General features: G+C 46.7%; 1 protein-coding gene across 1 annotated transcript in view; it reads left to right on the top strand.

The window, feature by feature from the left end:
- Nucleotides 1–20,000, top strand: part of LOC130376229 (CUB and sushi domain-containing protein 3-like) — a 387,391-nt gene that overhangs the window by 343,942 nt on the left and 23,449 nt on the right. Inside the window, exons 49-60 of the mRNA XM_056583449.1 lie at nucleotides 4,237–4,317; nucleotides 4,829–4,942; nucleotides 5,122–5,310; nucleotides 5,677–5,823; nucleotides 6,775–6,963; nucleotides 7,778–7,963; nucleotides 9,865–10,059; nucleotides 10,550–10,723; nucleotides 12,903–13,076; nucleotides 16,121–16,294; nucleotides 17,309–17,494; nucleotides 19,012–19,185. Of these exons, the coding sequence (XP_056439424.1) occupies nucleotides 4,237–4,317; nucleotides 4,829–4,942; nucleotides 5,122–5,310; nucleotides 5,677–5,823; nucleotides 6,775–6,963; nucleotides 7,778–7,963; nucleotides 9,865–10,059; nucleotides 10,550–10,723; nucleotides 12,903–13,076; nucleotides 16,121–16,294; nucleotides 17,309–17,494; nucleotides 19,012–19,185 (1,983 nt within the window). The remainder of the gene's footprint in view (nucleotides 1–4,236; nucleotides 4,318–4,828; nucleotides 4,943–5,121; nucleotides 5,311–5,676; nucleotides 5,824–6,774; nucleotides 6,964–7,777; nucleotides 7,964–9,864; nucleotides 10,060–10,549; nucleotides 10,724–12,902; nucleotides 13,077–16,120; nucleotides 16,295–17,308; nucleotides 17,495–19,011; nucleotides 19,186–20,000) is intronic.

The raw sequence follows: 20,000 nt of genomic DNA, 5'->3' as shown, positions 1-20,000 counted from the left end.
GTACCTTGGCACGATGAGTGGAAGGCATCAGCAGAACTTGCTGAAGGACGCTCGGATCACAGATGGCGTTTAAATCCCGCAGAGTTTTTATCCGCTGCTGAAGGCTTTTTGAAAACTAAATGGAGATGTTGAAGGAAACAGGACAGTGGAAGAAGCATAATAGCAAACAAACTGAAAGAAAACTGCGGTCCAGCGATTCAAATCAGGCGGATGACTTATTAACACTGTTGAAACACAACATAGCAAACAACAAAGAACAAATGTACAAATGTTCGGCAAACGCTTGTTAAATGGATGCGTCAAGAATTATGGTTACTTAATCACGTCCCTAAAGGTAACTTTTAATAGCTCAGCAGACCCAATCGGCTAATCCAGCTCACTCTAATTAGCGTGTCTTTCACCTGGAACTTCTACAGCATTAATCCTCTCTTAGTCAGTGGTTTTCCTCAGTTACAGATCCCTTTAATTCCCTGGTAGTTGACAGACTGAAAGGAACAATTATCTCAGTGCCTGCTCTTTTTTAAATGAAGAAGATACTTTGCTATTCAACCTGTTAAACACATCCATTAGATAATTTGCCAATCAAATATTAGATAAGACTCATTAAAAATAGTGACAGCTTCTTGGCCAATGGCCAAAGGGGGCTAATAATGGCTGTTCATTGTTCTGAATGGCTATCTTCGACTGGTTATGGTTCTTAACTCCCGGCCGAAAGTTCTGGATTCAAACCCAAAGGGCTTGCAGCCAACCTGTTCCCTTCCTTCTCATTAATGCCATGTATCTGAATAAAGTGCACCGGGAGCCTAATCGGATGTAAAATTCAATCGTAAAAGCAACTGGTTATAGCCTATATCTTCTTCTTCGGTCACATGGCGGTTAACAGCTCTCAGGCACGTGTGTGTGTGTGTGTGTGTGTGTGTGTGTGTGTGTGTGTGTGTGTGTGTGTGTGTGTGTGTGTGTGTGTGTGTGTGTGTGTGTGTGTGTGTGTGTGTGTGTGTGTGTGTCTCCCTGCTTGTGTGCCACCATGCTGGTGATCCGTCAACATGGACTAAAATCATAATGAAAGGCCTTCATGAAAGAGGGCCATACCGATTTTCAGGCTCGTCCGCCACTTCTCTGGGGCCTTCTTTTTATGACTTCCCAGTTTATTAGAAGCGGGAGCACGTCTGGTAGGGAATAGAATATGCTAGAATATGCTGATAACGGATCGTCCCATCGATAGTTTAGACATGTTTCATTCCCGCGGCTGATCTGCGCTCCTATTTGGATATCGAACGCGGGTGATACCGATATGCCGGCTCTCTCCAGCAGAACTAGCAGGATTAGCTTTTATTCAGTGCAGACTGCTTAAGCCGCCCGCATCCACGGCCAGCAGAGAGCCTCCGTGTCGATAAAGGGGATAAATCTCGGAACAGGAGACGAGAACATGACGGGTCGTTCTTTATTTTTTATGGAGTAGACCCCAGTCCCCCGTTGCACCCATCTATGCACTTCTGTGGGCTGCCTTTTTATTATTTTCTTGGAATAGGCGTGGGGTTTCTTTCAGGGTGAAGTGTGAGATGGATACTGTAGTGAGCAGAGCTTCCTCGAGGCTTCTGGATTTTGTGCTGAAAGCTTCAAAAGTTTCCAAAAAAAGTTAATTTCTTTCCCTTTGCTCTCTTCAGTCATGTATATATATATATGTCCTTGCTTTCAAGCGGAACTTGATTCAAAAAACCTAAACCAAGGTTCGGAATACAAACTCTGTAATATCCGACCCATATCGGGCCATTCCCCTCGAGGTTACTTTTCTTTTCACACCGAAGCCTTCGAGGAACAGCGTGAGGAAGAAAGACCTTCTCCTCTCTTTGAGAAAATGGGAAAGAAATGTGAAGAGGAAGGAACCAGCAACCTGCAGTTGTGCTCGCAAACGTACGGGCCGGGGGAAAGCACCGCTGGATGGTCTAGCCATGGCGGAAGTAGTTCACTCTGTGCCAAAACCTCCATGATTCTTTGATCCTCAATGTTTGCGTTATATCGGACGGAAACCTTGAGTCATGGTTCCTCTACCCGCTCCTAAATGACACGTCGAAAACAAGACTTTGGATAAACGTCTACCAAATGATAATAGAAAAATGGGGGGCGTCCCTGTTTCCTCATCAGCTGTTCAGTCTGTTCCGTTGATGATGGATGGGAACCTTTTGCTCCATCGTGTCACCACGGTCAGAGCATCCCTCGGCGGAGTGCAACGCAGGCGGTCCACCTTTCCAGGCGAGCGGAAAGCAGCAGCCTTTCCCCCAGGAGTAAACTGCAATGCAGGGTCTTCACCCACACCAGACACGCAAGTTTTTTGACGGCAATTAATGACTTAGTTAATTAAGTACACAACAAAAACTCATGAGTCCAACGGTAACACTGTCACGAGTGGTTTAAAAGGTGTAAAAGGCAGGTATGTATCGCTTTTTAGAACGGCCGGTAACCCCGGTTTGGAGGAACATACGTATTGGGGAGGGTTGGATCAGATTTGTGTTGTTTATATTAACTACAAATGTACTCCTCTTTTGTTAGAGTCATTTGTTCGGCGCTCCCTTAAAAACACAACGATTTCTACTCCTGCAGTCAGCCCTTGAGGATCCATAGTCCGCGATCGATTCCCTGAATGTAGCACGAATAAAACGTGTAGTGCTGCCCACCCTGGGAGAGGAACCTCAAATGGTTAGGGGGTCTGCTCAAAATCGAAAGATACTACCTTTGTCAACGACCCACCTGCACTATTGAGCTTTCAGAGGTTCTACATCAAGTACATTGTCTCTACGGTTCTTAGAAAAAAAAAAAAACATAAGATGGTTCTATATTACCTTTGGGATATTTCCGGGGCTCGCTCTGCATGCGAGCGGTTGTATTTGTACATGCTCCATGCAGAACCGGTTGTTTTAAGAGTGTAGACGTTACATGAGCAAGATGCCCACCCCCGACCTGCTCCTCAATTTGTCACCTATAGGGTCACCACCTGTGGTTTCGACCCAGAATGCATTGCTTTAACAGTTTGAGGTATTCTAGATTGCCGAGAGCCAACACATTAACCAGGTGGTTGATTGCTGTGAGAGAGACACGTTCACGTGTCGTGGTGGGAGCGCTTCTCCAATTCGCATTTCTCTAATTTGAGGAGAATGAGGAACCATGCATCCATCCAAATGCATCCATATTCCCACAGACATGCACACATTAATCTAGTACACACATCATCAGTCATTGGAGAACACATGCACACATGCACACACACACACACACACACACACACACATATATATAAACTAGCAGGGGGAGGGGGGGGTCTTTGATACGCATGAGAGCGGCAGATGTTATTGGAAGGTCTCATTCTCATAGTCAATTTAATCCTAATTTATAGCCCTCTCTCCTCCCTCTCCTCCCTCTCCTCCCTCTGCACTCTCCGTCCCTCCTGTCTACCTCTGCCTATATTTCCCCTCTCTCTCTCTCTCGGCCTCAGCGTTAGTGAGTAATCTATGGTCATGCAGTAGTATCGATTCCACTCCTCAGCTAGGCGGCTGTGAACCCAGTTCCCTCTTGTTATGATCGAAGGCTGGGCTCTCTAATCTCACAGGCCCCTCCATCTCCTCTCCGCTTTGATTCCAGACCATGGCAGACCTGAGACGTTTTTTTTTTTTTTTTGGTGGTGGTGGTGGAGGGAGGAGAGAAAAAAAACCCTGCTTTAAAAGTTTAACAATACACTAAAAGAGATCTAAAGACATGAAGTGACTGGGTGATGTAAGACTAACTGTTTGGTTTTCTCTCAGGGGGGATCGGGGGTGCATGAGGCGGGCTGATGTAGTGATTGGAGACGTGCATGGATGTCTGCCTTGGGGCGTCGGTGTGTTTGTCTAGTCGACCAACCGAAATCCAAGGCCTCGCACTTTAAAGGCAGTGGTGGGGGCAGAATGCATCAGCGGCCCGCTTGCCAACGCAAGCTATTTGCCCCCAGAACAGCTGAATCGGTCCGTCCATTCAAGTCAGCCATGTGATTGTCTACTGTTGGTACCCTGGGGGCTGAGATAGTGACTGGATAATGGTTGCAGCGGTACCGAGTTTGAGCTTAAATCTCTGCACGCTACTGCTAACTCCTTATTCTTAATCAAACGGCTTGGATAAAAGTGTCTGCTGATTGAATAAATAATACTAAATCGTTTTTCTCTTTGTGACAATGTGCGTGTGTTTGTGTGGGTGTCTCTACCCCCCCAGCCTACCAGCTCAGAGTGTGCCAGCCCCCTCCTGAAGTCTCCAACGTCAACCTGTTGATGGAGGACGGAGAGCTGGAGATAGGTGAGTGCGCGTCAGCCGTGCCACTCCACAAACTGTCAGTCAATCACCATCACAAACTGTCAGTCAATCACCATCACAAACTGTCAGTCAATCACCATCACAAATGTGACAACAAAAAACAACATATATACTGTTCCACTGGGTAGCTGAGAAGGTACTAGCAGAACTACCACTAGTAGTAGTATTAGTACTAGTAGTAGAAGAGGGAGTCGTCTGGAATAATGGGGGTTCATACCCTTGAGCAAGGTACCTCCTTCCCTTACCCATAACCCATAACCCATAACCCATAACGGCCTTCCTGTGGAGACAGGATGCTGCCTCCACCAGCGCCAGCCCTCCCACCGACCGTGGCGTCGCATACGCATGTGTGTGGGTGACTGAATGTGAAGGACAGACCTAACTGAATATAAATGAACATGTTTTGTTTTTACACTGTCGACAGCCCATTGAAGATATGTATAGAAATATCAAGGGAAGTGAATCATTGAAATATCCTCGCCCACACACACAGGTGACATCATCAGGTACCGCTGCCTCCCTGGCTTCTCATTGGTCGGCAGTGAGATCCTGACGTGTCGCCTCGGCGATAGACTGCAGATGGACGGGCCGCCCCCGACCTGTCAAGGTATGTGTGTGTGTGTACGTGTCTGTGTGTGTGTGTCTGTGTGTCTGCCTGTGCACGTATTTTCAACTCAATTATTTAATCCTTTTTGAAAACCAGGAAAAGTTATTTCATTTGTTGAAGATGAATGAAAAATATCCTATAGAGGCCTTGGCCTTGTCCTCTCTTTCAACCCTCACCAGTCCAATGTCCCGCCCACGACGTGCGATACGATTCGTCGGGGGTCATCCTGAGTCCTGGTTGGCCAGAGAGCTACCCCAACCTCCAGATGTGTTCGTGGAGCGTTGCCGTTGAGAAGGGCTACAACGTCACCATCACCTTCGAGAGCTTCCACACCGAGAGGGAGTTTGACGTGCTGGAGATATTCGATGGTACAACGCACGCACGCACACGCACGCACACGCACACGCACACGCACACGCACACACACACACACACACACAGAAAAAACAGAGACAGATCATTTTTTTTTGTTATATTTACTTTTTTGCTCTGTATTAATCCAAGCCCCGAGTGACTGCTGCCCGATGCTCTGTCGATGAGCACATGAACATGAAGCTGAAATAACCACAAAATGAATAAAAACATGCTAAACAATGCCAAATAAATAAGACGCGACACAACCCCGGGCCCTTTCCAGAGAAGTCTCTAAACATTCGTCAAATGTCGTACCCACCCGCCCCTCAACCCACCTGTCCTCCCCTCAACCTTGTCCTCCTTGGTCTCCCCCCCCCCAGGCCCCACTGCCAACAGCCCCACCCTGGCCACGCTGAGCGGGGACCTGGCCACGCCCTTCAACATCACCAGCTCCAGCCACCAGTTCCTGGTGCGCTGGGCCTCCGACCACGGCACCAACAAGAGGGGCTTCAGAATCCGCTATGTTGGTGAGTACCAAAGTATGTATCCCGACTTTACTTTACTACTACTCCCTCTTCTGCCTCTTAATGCATGAAGATAAGAAGGGACGCACAGACAAATGGACAGTGATCCTGCTGTGTATATATAGATATTTATAGACATATACTGTATATATATATATAAATATACATATGTATCAAGCTTCATTGCTGAAGTGCTGTACTGTACAGAGTGAGCGTAGCACTCGGCTGTCCTTCTGTCTGTCCGTCCGACTCCCAGTCTATTACACTACAGGAATCCTTCCGTCTCGTGCGTCCCGTCCAAGATGGGGTGTATATTTTTAGAACAAATGACCCCCATCAGCAAAGAAACTGTCGACGCTGACAGCGTTTGCACTCACACTGCGAGCGCAGCCCGCCGGCCCGTGTGGCAGACTGCCGTCGGATATCGAACCCCTTCCACCGGAGCGGCGGTGCATTAAATCTCACCGATTCCTCTTATTCCTCCAGCACAGCCAAACCAGCCGGGGGGGCCGGGGGCTGGGGGGACGTGATGACATGATTCATGTAAAAAAACGATAGAAAGAAAACAATTTGCTGCAGGAAAGCCGTAACGACTGCAGGGATCATTTGGTCATTAAACACCGCCGGCGGAGATGTAGCATGCCTGTCATAAATACGATGGCTTGTTAAAAACATGATTGCAATCAAGTGGACGCCGCCTTTTCGTGCAGTTCGTTTTTTTATTCATCCGCCGCCGTCGTGTGCGATGTCGCGGCGTCATCAACACACACGGCGATCTAAGTGACACACACACACACACACCGCTGCGATTGTCGGGCCCGGGCGCTAGTTGGGAAGCTCGCTCGGCGCGGCCTCCTGTGCAGTGAGGTTATCGACCTGGCGGGGTGTGATTCATGTCTGTCCGTCCGTATGTCCCCCGTCCCGCCCCGTCCCGTCCCCTTTGCGTTCCTCCAGCGCTGTACTGTTCCACGCCGGACTCCCCGCTGCATGGCTCCATCTCGTCCCAGACGGGCGGCCACGTCAACAGCGTGGTGCGCTGGGCCTGCGACCGCGGTTACCGTCTCCTGGGCAACGCCACCGGCACCTGCCGCCGCACACCGGCCGGGTACCACAACTGGGACTCGCCCGTGCCCGCCTGCCAAGGTGGGTGCTGTGTGTGTGCACTGTGTGCACTGTGTGTGTTTGGGTTACTTATTTTGGGGTGTGTGTTTGTGTGTGGGTGTCCGCTACGTCTTTGTGTTTGTGTGCTGTCTGTGTTTGAGTGTGTGTTTAGGTTATTTCGGTGTGTGTTTGTGAATTGCTGCGTCTTTTTAAGTGTGCGTGTGTCTGCTGTGTGTTTCTGAGCTGTCTTTGTGTGTGTGTGTGTATGTGATTGTGTGGGTGTGGGTGTGTGTGTGTGTTCTGTGTGTGTGTGTGTGTGTGAGTTTTCTATCTTGTCCCTCAGAGGTCTTAGGGTGAGGAAGGGTTGTGTAATGTCAGCCTGTGAAGCCCTTTGGGACAGGATATCTGATTAATTAAGCGCCTTAAATCAGCTTCCATTGACATTTACAATATTCAAATCATGAAAAAACACAGTTAAACACAGTTTAACTGTGTTTAGCAGTTAAACACAGCGGTAAACACAGTTTACCGCCCAAAACGTCCAGAACAGAGTTGAAGGCAAAATTTTATTTTTGAAACAGGCATCCATTTTACCTTGCCCTTGTATATAGTTCACTATAAAACTGCAATAGCTGCCTGCTACAGTCAACAGCCACAGTGAAGACATGGGAAATGTGTGTGTGTGTGTGTGTGTGTGTGTGTGTGTGTGTGTGTGTGTGTGTGTGTGTGTGTGTGTGTGTGTGTGTGTGTGTGTGTGTGTGTGTGTGTGTGTGCGTAAGTGTCCGTGCCCACTCCTGTGTCTCCTCATCCTCCTAACCGGCCACCGTGTGTCGTCCCCCCCCCCCCCCCATCACAGCGGTGTCCTGCGGGGCCCCCAAGGCGCCGGCTAACGGCGGCGTGCTCACCTCGGACTACTCGGTGGGCACGCGCGTGTCCTACTTCTGCAGCGACGGCTACCGGCTGTCCAGCAAGGAGCTGACCTCCGCCGTGTGCCAGCCCGACGGCACCTGGAGCAACCACAACAAGATCCCCCGCTGCTCCGGTAAGAGCTAGGGGCCTTCTGGAGGGTTCTGGGGTCCCCCCCCCCCAATGTCTGCAGCCTCACCTGGAGGCATCCTTGAGCCAGATGCCCCTCCCCCTTTTACCGCTCCTTTATGGCAAGGCAAGGCAAGGCAACTTTATTTATATAGCACTTTTCATACACAAGGCAGACTCAAAGTGCTTCACATGTAAACAGTGTCATACAATTAAATTAAATAATAGGTAAGTAAAAGAAAAACATATGCAAAAAATAGAAAGTTAAAAAGGCATTTTAGTATTAAAATAGAAAATAAAGGCAAAGTTATTTAGCAGAAAGCTATAGCAAACATAAAAGTCTTCAGTCTTGTTTTAAAGGTGCTCAGAGTTGGGGCAAGTCTTAAATCCTCTGGGAGTTTATTCCAGCTATTTGTTGCGTAGTAACTAAATCCTGCTTTCCCATGTTTTGTGTTTACTCTGGGGATAATTAACAGATTGGTCTCGGAGCTTCTTAGTGGTCTAAAAGGCTGATGTAGTGGAAGCATATCACATATCAATGAGTGAGTCTCATTTCTGTAGTGCAACCCAGAAATAGAGGTAGAAGCTTGTACTAACATATTTACATTTTTATTTCATTAACATCGAGGGCATTTAGCAGACGCTTTTATCCCAAACGACTTGCAATAAGTACATTTGTCAAAAGAAAGAGAAACAATATATTGCTGTTGTTAAAGTAAGGATGTTCATAAAACCAAGTGCCGAGAGCACTCACAACCACTAGATTAACCCCTTCTCCGTACACAACAAAGATAGCGAGGAGCTAAGATGCTCAATGCTAAGTACTATCTTTGGGTGCAAGGACATACAACATACAATAAGTGTGTACATTAAGTGCCAGGACGTACAACATACAATAAGCGTGTACATTAAGTGCTAGGACGTACAACATACAATAAGTGTGTACATTAAGATCCAGGATGTACAATATACACTAAGCGTGTACATTAAGATCCAGGATGTACAACATACAATAAGCGTGTACATTAAGATCCAGGATGTACAACATACAATAAGTGAGTACATTAAGTGCCAGGACGTACAACATACAATAAGTGTGTAAGAGGGTTGTGGGGGGGGGGGGGGAGCTATACAGAGTCTAGGTGAACTCTGAACAAGTGGGACTTATTGAGCGTCCGTCGCGACACGGTGGTGTGCTCTGGGCTGCCCCGCCTGGACCTAGGGATGCACGATCCGCTTTTTTCACCTCCGATACCGATACCGATATCTGAGGTTTAGTATCGGCCGATACCGATCCGATACCGATATAGAATAACAGCGCGAAATCATGGCTACAAACTGTAAGTTTCATTGAGGGGAAAAGACTGGGATCATGAGACTTGAATTTTTGGAGGTGCTTTATAAGGTTTGTGGTATTAAAGCTAGAAGGTTTAGTACCACCCCTCGGGACATTTACTTTGCATATGTTGCATGTAGCCGTGGAGCTTGCTGGCTTAGGTAAAGTGAAATAGCTCCAGATAGCAGATCCTTTTGCTCGCTCCATTTTGCAATCACTGTAGGCTCCGCACGGCGTGTTGCTTGTTTATGAGGTCACTCACAGCGCACAGCATAGAAACTGAATAGATAGCCAATAGATAGATAGATACACTTTTATTAATCCCGTGAGAACATTTTCGTGGGAAATTCAATTATCAAAGCAGCAAGGTAGTAGGAATAGGATTCAAGTATGTACATAAACGTAAAAAAAAAAATATATATATATATATTTTTTTTAATATGGATCGGCCCATTTGTACCCGATCTAGAAATGTCTTCAATATCGGCAGCGATACCGATACAAATATCGGATCGGTGCATCCCTACCTGGACCCGGACCCTCCCTCACGCTGTCGGTTGGTTCCGTTCTAGTGGTGGTCTGTCCCAGCATCGGCTCCTTCTCCCTGGAGCACGGGCGCTGGAGGATCGTGAACGGCTCCCACTACGAGTACAAGACCCGCATCGTGTTCACCTGCGACCCGGGCTACTACCGCCTGGGCCCCGCCCACATCGAGTGCCTGCCCAATGGCGCGTGGAGCTGGAGGAACGACCGGCCCCACTGCCAGAGTACGTTCTCGTCCATCGGTTTCTTGTTGTTGTTGTTTTAAATCGGAATGTATTTGTTATGTATAGTTATAAGGAATTTATAGTAAGGTGCAAGTTATTTGAAGGTTATTCCAAGTATAGAATGTTATGAAATGCTTTGTTGCCTTCTTTAAGAAAACTACCAAATAATGCATAATAACATAACAATATATATTAGATACAAAAATACATCTAAATATACAATTGGGACCAAAGGAAGGAATCCAGTTAATGGAAGTACCATTGAAATACCAGAGATGTACTGTTTTTTTTGTAGACTGTTTTCAAGGATAATATTTACAACGGTCACCGAATAACTAAACATAGAAATCTGAATTAAACAGTCCCACATCCATTCAACAATACGTTCTACTCGTATCGACGTATCGACTCATATAGACCCTGTGCTCAACGTTTACCCTGTTCCCCGGTCCGTCCCTGCACCGTTCGGGTCGCTGCGTTCCCTCTGCAGTCATCTCGTGCGGAGAACTCCCGTCGCCCACCAACGGGAGGAAGATCGGCACCCAGACCAGCTTCAGCGCCACGGCCATCTTCACCTGCGACACGGGCTTCATGCTGGTGGGCTCGGCCGTCAGGGAGTGCCTCTCCTCGGGCCTGTGGAGCGGCAGCGAGACGCGGTGCCTGGGTACGTAGACGGGTGGAGAACCTGCCTCCAAACAAAGCTTTTTGGTTTTGTTTTGAATGGCTCTTCTAATTATTTTTTACCTTACTTTTTATCCTCAGATTGGGTCAGATTGCTCCAGTTCTTCCGGTCGTTATTTCCTTTTGATCATTTTATGAAGGCTTTACTCATTCCAATCTGAGTTTTATTGCCGTGTAATCTACTTTTAACCGGCCCCTTAAGCCATCGGAAACGTTCTGAATAAATAACGATTATACTATTATAAATCCAATAGCGTGCTTAATGTGATACAAATGTCGCAAGCAGCACAATATAATTATGATGTGATCTCTGATTGATGAGTGTGAATGGATCTCATCTTGTCTCGTGTGAGCCTCCTTCCTCTGGAAATGGTAACCTTTTAAGCAGGATTTTTATATTCCCTTCCTTCTGGCCAAAAAATGACCCTTTCAGCTTGGATCCAGCGCTGTTCTCGAATCAGTATACCCTGTGGTCTACTCCTACTTCATGACCTACACACTAAACATTACAATCCCCCCATAGAGTCCTTGTACTTTGCTCTTCGCTCTTCTGATCCTGTTGATATGTTGTGTCAGTAAATGCATGTGATTCAGCCTTTACACCTCAGAGAGGTTGGCTGATCCTGGCATACGAATGGCTCTCTGTCTTCCCAGGGCTATGCTTTAGTAAAACACACCCTGGACGCTTGTCTTAACGTGTCAGGCTCCAAGTTTTACCCCATGCTCCCCATGTCCTCTCAGTCATGCTGCTGACCACTTGACGCATGCTGTAAGACCCCCCTGCTCGTTCATTCCGGACACACAAATCGTGACCTCAATCCGCGCAGAACGCTGCAGCCAGAGAGTGCGTTTAAACTCTCCAATGCACCCCAGAGCCACACAGGCTCAAGCTCAGACCCTTTATAAAATGTTGTCTTCTTTTAAAAGCAGCCCTGATAGCTGAATAAGTACTGCGGTGTAAACCACCTAAAGCATACAGCGGTTATTGGGGAGACCTAGATGTGTTTTCAATTCAAGTATTTTTTGGTGTTTTGGCTTTCATTTTGTCCCCTCCACTACTTTTATGAAGGCCGTTATTCACGTCTTAACTAATGCTGAGGAGACACTAAGCAGGAGTTGATACTTGATGGTTATCAGTGATTTCTACTTAAACACTGACTGGTCTTAAGAAATACTGCTTCAGTCGGACAACATGTGACTCATTGTGGACGTTTGATATTGACGACTACAATTAAAAGAGAAATACTGCTGTGTGTATGTTTGTGTGTGTGTGTGTGTGTGTGTGTGTGTGTATACCTGCGTGTCTGTCCGTGTGTGTGAAGATAGGTATCAGCTTTATGTTCTTCAAAGAGCGACGGGCCGAGGGGAATCTCGAATGAGAATCTTGTTTGATCCTAATCGCATCAGTTTAATTCTCCGATGCCTGACTCTGTAGATTCCAAAAGTCTTGTAAACCAATGCTAAACAAACCTGGAGCCCACCCCGAATACACACACACACACACACACACACACACACACACACACACACACACACACACACACACACACACACACACTCACACACTCACACTTATTTGATACGCTTGATTGTTAGCGGGCAGAACGCTTGTGTGGACGTCAAGGTGGATTTGTCTCTATTAGTTGTGTTTGAAGTGCCGCAGCCACACTCTCCCTAATAGGAATAAAAAAAACATGCTAACAGCTAGGGACGTAGCCATTAGCCGGGACAGTGTAATCAATGCTCTGATGCAGACATTAGCAGACGCAGATAAGAGACCAGAACAAACCGCGCTTGGACAAATGAACTCGGGCTTCATCTTGCCCGACTTGCGATTTGCAACGTGATGAAATTTTAAATGAGACATCAAAGCTTGCTTATGTTAACGCATTGGCTGTTTTAATAACACATTTCTCTCCCTGTCTCTGCCTATCTCTCCCTGTCTCTCTTTCTATCTCTCTCTCTTTCTCTCTATTCTGTCTCACTAAGTCTCTCTCCATCACCCCTCTCTCTCTCTTCTTCTCTCTCTCTCTCTCTCTCTCTCTCTCTCTCTCTCTCTCTCTCTCTCTCTCTCTCTCTCTCTCTCTCTCTTCCTCCCATCACTCTCTATGCCTCTATATGTCTCTGCCTTCCCCCTCACTGTGTGTGTTTGTGTCTTCTAGCCGGCCATTGTGGGATCCCAGAGAGCATCGTGAACGGTCAGGTGATCGGCGAGAACTTTGGTTACCGGGACACGGTGGTGTACCAGTGTTTACCGGGATTCAGACTGATCGGCTCCTCGGTGAGGATCTGTCTCCAAGACAACCAGTGGTCCGGACAACTTCCTGTGTGCATACGTAAGTGGTTGCACACACACACACACACACACACACACACACACACACACACACACACACACACACACACACACACACACACACACACACACACACACACACACACACACACACACACACACACACACACACACACACACACACACGTGTGTGCACGCGCATGCGCACACAACAACAAGATACAGTATCGATGCGGCAGGATAGTCTCGTTGTTAGGGAGACCCCGGGTACGATTCCCAGTGTCAGCAGTCAAGCTGTGGGCAACGTTGACCTAGATGGCCCCTACCCTGACGCCATATCATCGTTCTCTCTAGGTCACATTGGGTAAAGGCGTCTCCCCAATGACTAAATGGTATGGTAATAGTTAACAGCTGATGAACATTGGTTACCAGTGGTAGAGAGATTCTGAATCAAATGTACAGACGTTTCTATGTTCCTTGATGGTAAGCATTTTGCCACTCTTTCTCTGCCAGTGTTCGGTCCAGTTTTTGTGTTTCTCATTGTGGGAATTGGAATACAATAAAACTGTGAATGGCAGTTAGATGACTTTATGAGAGAGGCTCGCAGAGAAAAATAATAGAATCGTAATTCCATGCCCCTGGTGGTCCCCCAAGCGGGTACTTGTGTGGAAGTTTATATCAATACGGTTTAGAATTGGAGTCAAAATGAGGGTCATTTTACCAGAATGTAGGATTCTAGACTAATATCACTTTGGGTGGGAATTCCATAAACGAAAATTGAATTTTCGGTTGAATTACACTCTAGCGAGAGACCCGATGGTTAGCAAGTGTATTTGAAAAGCATTGGCACCCACACACCATCAACCGACCCCCCCAAAGACCATTTGTCTCTCCCCATTAAACCAACAGCTAAACCCCCGCCTTCATAAGATGGTAATCATTGTGAGTTTAGCCCTGGGGTAAACTTGATATAGGCGCCATTGTAAAGTCGACATTTAATCAGCGTGATAGCCGATTAAGGCAGAATAATAATTATGTTAATAGGAATAGGTGTATAATTTTAATTTGTGTGTGTGTGTGTGTGTGTTTGCATTTCTGTGCGTTTGCATTTCTGTGGGTGTGTGTATGCATGCACGTGTGTATGTTTGCCGGTGTATGCGTGCGGCTGTGAGTGTGTGAGGGTGCATGTGTGTGTGAGGATATGTGTTTGGGTGTGTGAGATGGTGTGTGTGTGTGTGTGTGTGTGTGTGTGTGTGTGTGTGTGTGTGTGTGTGTGTGTGTGTGTGTGTGTGTGTGTGTGTGTGTGTGTGTGTGTGTGTGTGTGTGTGTGTGTGTGTGCACGACTGCGCGTGTGTCTGCCCAGTGAGGTGTGGGTAAAATGAATAGCCCTGCTGGGGGGGGACTAATGGAGGAGCCTTTGACAGTTGGAGGCTAACTGTGAAAATCTGACAAATTTAGCTTTCTGCCGAAGCCGGGTGGTTTTTGGCAGCCTGTGTGTGTGTGTGTGTGTGTGTGTGTGTGTGTGTGTGTGTGTGTGTGTGTGTGTGTGTGTGTGTGTGTGTGTGTGTGTGTGTGTGTGTGTGTGTGTGTGTGTGTGTGTGTGTGTGTGTGTGTGTGTGTGTGTTCGGAGGACATGGGCCATTCCTAGCCAAAAGGACGCATCATTTTCCATCTACAGAATTGAAAGATTAGAGAACTTTGTGTTGAGGATCCTCTCCCAACGTGGTGCAAATGCTAATGCACTCTCCCTCTCAGGTCGAACGCAAGCAACGGCAGAGACTATTAATATACCAATTGTATTTTATTCCTACATGCCCTTTAACTGATCTTCAACTAGAATGCAAATGTCACAGACCTAAAGTTAACCAGCGTCTGCGTTAGTTTGCTCTGTACAACTTTCAGCATTAAACATTGAACACGCTGCCTGGTGGATCTAACACAGTATCTAAATATATATATATATATATATATATATATATATATATATATATATATATATAGATAAATCTATACGTGTGCAAACAGACTACTGATTCCTCACAAAATGGAGTGTTTGGTGCTTGTGTGTGTTGAGCGTTTGCGCTGGGCTGTTTTTCTACCGAGGTTATTCATGCAAAAGTTATTGAAGGAAATCATTTCAGAACAAAATTATACTGCAATTATGGAGAAGAGAGGCTCTTGTTGAGAGACGCAAACACTGAATGATGATGAGAGCGTCTGCGCACGCACAAATGAGTGCGTGTGTGTATGTGTGTGTGTGCGCGTGTGTGTGTGTGTGCGTGTGTGTGTGTGTGCGTCTGTCTGTGGGCTTAAAAGAGAAAGAGAGTGACAAGACTGATTGGGTTTGTTTGTAGATCCATGCCCCCTGGATATGCTGACGGTGTCAGATAAATTTGTATCTTGGGCAAACAAACAAACGCATCTGATTTGCAGCGATCAACTGAGTAAGACCTTGCCTTCCCAACCTTCGCCCCCCCCGTCCCGTCCCCCCCCCCGTCTCCCCAGGTCTATTTCCCGCCCTCTTCTCTTCGTCGTCTCTCATCAACTTTGTTTTCCTCCCTCTCTTCTTCTTTTCCATTTCCACTTACACCTCCCCTCGCTATCCTTTCCTCTGCTCCCCACTTGCTCCTCTCCTCCTCTCACCTCGTCGCCCCTCACTGTCCTCCCCCCTATCTCCCAAACCTGCTCTCCACCCCTCCTCCCAGTCCTTCTCTCCTATCACTCACTCTACCAGAAAGGTAGAGTGAGGGCAATGGAGTGAAAGAGCAAAATAAGTTTGTGACTCTGGCTTTGGCTGTTGAGACCTGAGCATGAAACCACACATCACACACAGGTTAGGTTGCGGACATCTGGGAATCGAATCCTGGACTTCTCGGCAGGGAATAGAACTAACCGCTGCATCATACCTGCCGTTACAACGGCCTATAGTCTTCTGTTTCTTTCCTTCTATTTCTTCTGTATGAAAGCATTAAAGACGATGTTGATTAGTATTTGTTTTCTGAACCATACTTGATACTTAATAATGCTCTGTAAATCAATTTGGTGAATCAATATTGATATCCTTCCACTTCCTGCTCCTTACAGCCATCAGCTGTGGACATCCCGGAAGTCCCATATACGGTCGCACGGTGGGAAACGGCTTCAACCTCAACGACGTGGTCAGCTTCGTGTGTAACCGCGGTTACGAGATGGAGGGGCCCGCACGGGCTCAGTGTCAGGCCAACCGACAGTGGAGCCACCCGCCCCCAACGTGTAAAGGTGGGGAGAAAAGTTAAGTCTGTTCACCCCTAACCTTGTCCTGAACAGTAACCCCCCCCCCCCCCCCCCCTAACATGCTATGATACCCCAACCCCCCCCCCCCCCGCCCCTCCTCCTTCACCCCTTTTCTAACAGCCCCTTACTCTGAGTAGTCTCGGCATGAACCCTGACCCCTCTCTCCCTATAACTTCACAGCCATATTAATTAGAAACAAACATCTCCACCAAGAAACAACCTAGCTCTCCCAACGGACAAAAGGCTCCACTCTGAAACACAGCAGAGAAAGGTTGAGTGAATAGAAAATCCCCGGCCTTATGCTGGGATTGTTGAAGTGCTTGTACAGATACACAGAGACACAATAGCAGCCTAAATTGTCAAAGTAAATCAAACTTTCACACAAAATTAGGATTCCAGGAATCAAAGCAAGCAAGATCAGTTAAGAACAAATGACTTAAGAGCAAGGAATATGAGTTATATCTTTAAGGATGATGTGTGAATCTGAAAACTCATCCCCCCGTTTACAGAACCCTTTCACACTGCATGTCCTTACTCGCATCCTAACTGTCCACGCCCTCCGGATTCCCCTTCACACCTAAATGCATGTGTGTTGGGTTAATACCTCTAATGCTCTCTCTAGTGCCCTTGAGCAAGGCACTGACCTGGATTATCTTCCCATGTGCCACTCTGTGAATGTGCCCACCCCCTTCTCCCCTTTATCACCAAAGGCTAGAGGATATATCTCCAAGAAGTCAATTATTTTATACAGTATATGCCATTGTAAAATGCAGTCGTTATTACCGTACTTTAGCATGCTAATACGACTGCATTTAAATGACATTAAGAGATGCATCGCTAAGAGACGATGGAAATGACCCTAGCTGGTTCATACCTAATAACACATATCTTCCAATCTGTGTCTTTGTGTTTGTACATGTTTGTGCATTTGTGTGTGTTTGTGTGTGTGTGTGTGTGTGTGTGTGTGCGCATCTCTCCCGTCTGCCCCTATGTGTATAGTGGTGAATTGTTCAGATCCAGGCATTCCCCCAAATTCAATTCGCCAGAGCAAAATTGAGTACGGGAACTTCACGTTTGGCACCGTTGTGTTCTACGACTGCAACCCGGGATACTACCTGTTCGGATCACCTGTGCTCACCTGTCAACCCACCGGCCAATGGGACAAGCCCTTACCTGAGTGCATAGGTGAGTACAATACGTTGTCAACGTCCATAGATGGTCGGTCCAACTGAAACGTTTATCATCAGTTTTTGCGATTTATTTCGTTTTCGGAACAATAGGTCAATCGACAATTTTTTATTTGACAAAGTCAGAAAAATCTTTATAAATACAACAATACACGGAAAAACCAACAAATAAGACAGACGAGAAAAATAAATAAATAGGAAAGCGAAAATGTAATAAATAAGGAAAACAGCAAGTAAAAATCCATTGATTGAATAAATCTCTGCCTGGCCCCTAGTGCATCTCTTTTGTCTGCCAGATGAGATAATAACACAAGATAAACTTTAGATCACTACTGCTGTTCTCCCAGATGGGAAAACAGGGTGTTACAGCGTCTCAATTACAGGCTAGTGACATCATTAAAAAGAGATTACAGAAACCTAACGCAAGACTATGGAAGCAACTACAAAGACGCGTTCATCTAGACGAGCAGTAGTATGAGCAGAATGTACTTTCTGGAACTCCTACCAGTAGAGGTTAAGACTAGTATATGCTGATATTACAGACGTTATATCTAGTTTGGGATGATCAATGCTCTCCATTGTACCTTTTATGTAGAAATCACATGTATTATCAATCAGGTATCGATATACAGCGTATCTGAGTGAGTTGAGACTGATCAACCCGTTACGTTCTACCCATACCTTCACTGTAATATATAGAGCGTATCTGAGTGGGTTGAGAGTGATCAACATGTTATGTTCTACCCATACCTTCACTGTAATATATACAGCGTATCTGAGTGAGTTGAGAGTGATCAACACAGAGTTATGTTCTACCCATACCTTCACTGTAATATATACAGCGTATCTGAGTGAGTTGAGACTGATCAACCCGTTACGTTCTACCCATACCTTCACTGTAATATATACAGCGTATCTGAGTGGGTTGAGAGTGATCAACATGTTATGTTCTACCCATACCTTCAATGTAATATATACAGCGTATCTGAGTGGGTTGAGAGTGATCAACACAGAGTTATGTTCTACCCATACCTTCACTGTAATATATACAGCGTATCTGAGTGAGTTGAGAGTGATCAACATGTTATGTTCTACCCATACCTTCACTGTAATATATACAGCGTATCTGAGTGGGTTGAGAGTGATCAACATGTTATGTTCTACCCATACCTTCAATGTAATATATACAGCGTATCTGAGTGGGTTGAGAGTGATCAACATGTTATGTTCTACCCATACCTTCACTGTAATATATACAGCGTATCTGAGTGGGTTGAGAGTGATCAACATGTTACGTTCTACCCATACCTTCACTGTAATATATACAGCGTATCTGAGTGAGTTGAGAGTGATCAACACAGAGTTATGTTCTACCCATACCTTCACTGTAATATATACAGCGTATCTGAGTGGGTTGAGAGTGATCAACATGTTATATTTCACCTATACCTCCACATGTATCCCATGGTACATCATTATAAACACAACACATGGCTGTCCTTCCTCCCCACCCAGTGGTGGACTGCGGGCACCCTGGCTCCCCACCCAACGGCCTGCTGAGCGGGGAGAAGTTCACCTTCGCCTCCACGGTGCGCTACTCTTGCGCGGGGGGGCGGCAGCTCAAGGGGGAGTCCTCCCGGACCTGTCAGCTCAACGGGGTGTGGAGCGCACCCATGCCCTTCTGCTCAGGTAAGGGGGGGGGGGGGGGTCCCCGTGTTGTAGGGGAGGTCCGTGGAGAGGGGGCTGGTGACGAAGGGAGAGGGGAGTGGATGGGAGGTGGAGGGTGAGATAGACATGTGGAGGAGTTTAACAGTTTAAGAGATCTCACACCAAGATTTTTATCAAAGGCTGAGGGGTGTTGGGAGGGAGGGTTGGTGGTTGTGTGTAGGGGGGTCTTGAAGTTCACGTGAAGGAAGCATGTGTTAACGCAGTCGGGTGTGGAGATCCCCATGTCTCTCTCGCTCTCTCCCTCTCGTTCTCTCATTCTCTCTTCTCTCCGGCTCTAATAACACACTCGCCCTTCCCTACCGCTTGCATGGTGGGATGTGGCAGGGAGGGGGGATTGGTTGGAAATAGTTGGTTGAATAATGAGCACCTTGAACCGCGGAGAAAAGGTGTCAACCGAGAGAGAAAGTACACCTCCGGGGCTTCACCGGTGGAAAGACCTCTTTCCCGCCAATTTCGTTTTCCTCTTTTCTTTCTTGTTTCACCTTTTTTCCCCCCCTCGTGGTGTCCTGTGTGAACAGACCTCGCATGATCTCCGCTGGAGATTCAAAGGCTAAGAAAAGTGACCATTTCTTCAAACCTTGAAACGAGGATGAAAGATGGGTTCAAACGGTGGACAGGGAGGCCGGGAAACGATGGGGGTGGAGGGGAGGGGAGGGGGTGATGAAGTACCATTGGGGGGGCGGTCATAAATATGGGTTGCCGGTGGTAGTGCTAAAGGTTAGCAATGAAGGGGAAAAGGATTCATGGATGAAATGGCAGCGAACGTGCAGCTAGAC

This window comes from Gadus chalcogrammus, chromosome 22 (assembly GCF_026213295.1).
Source record: "Gadus chalcogrammus isolate NIFS_2021 chromosome 22, NIFS_Gcha_1.0, whole genome shotgun sequence".
Classification (NCBI taxonomy): Eukaryota; Metazoa; Chordata; class Actinopteri; order Gadiformes; family Gadidae; genus Gadus; species Gadus chalcogrammus.
This window is presented reverse-complemented; position numbering and strand designations above follow the sequence as displayed.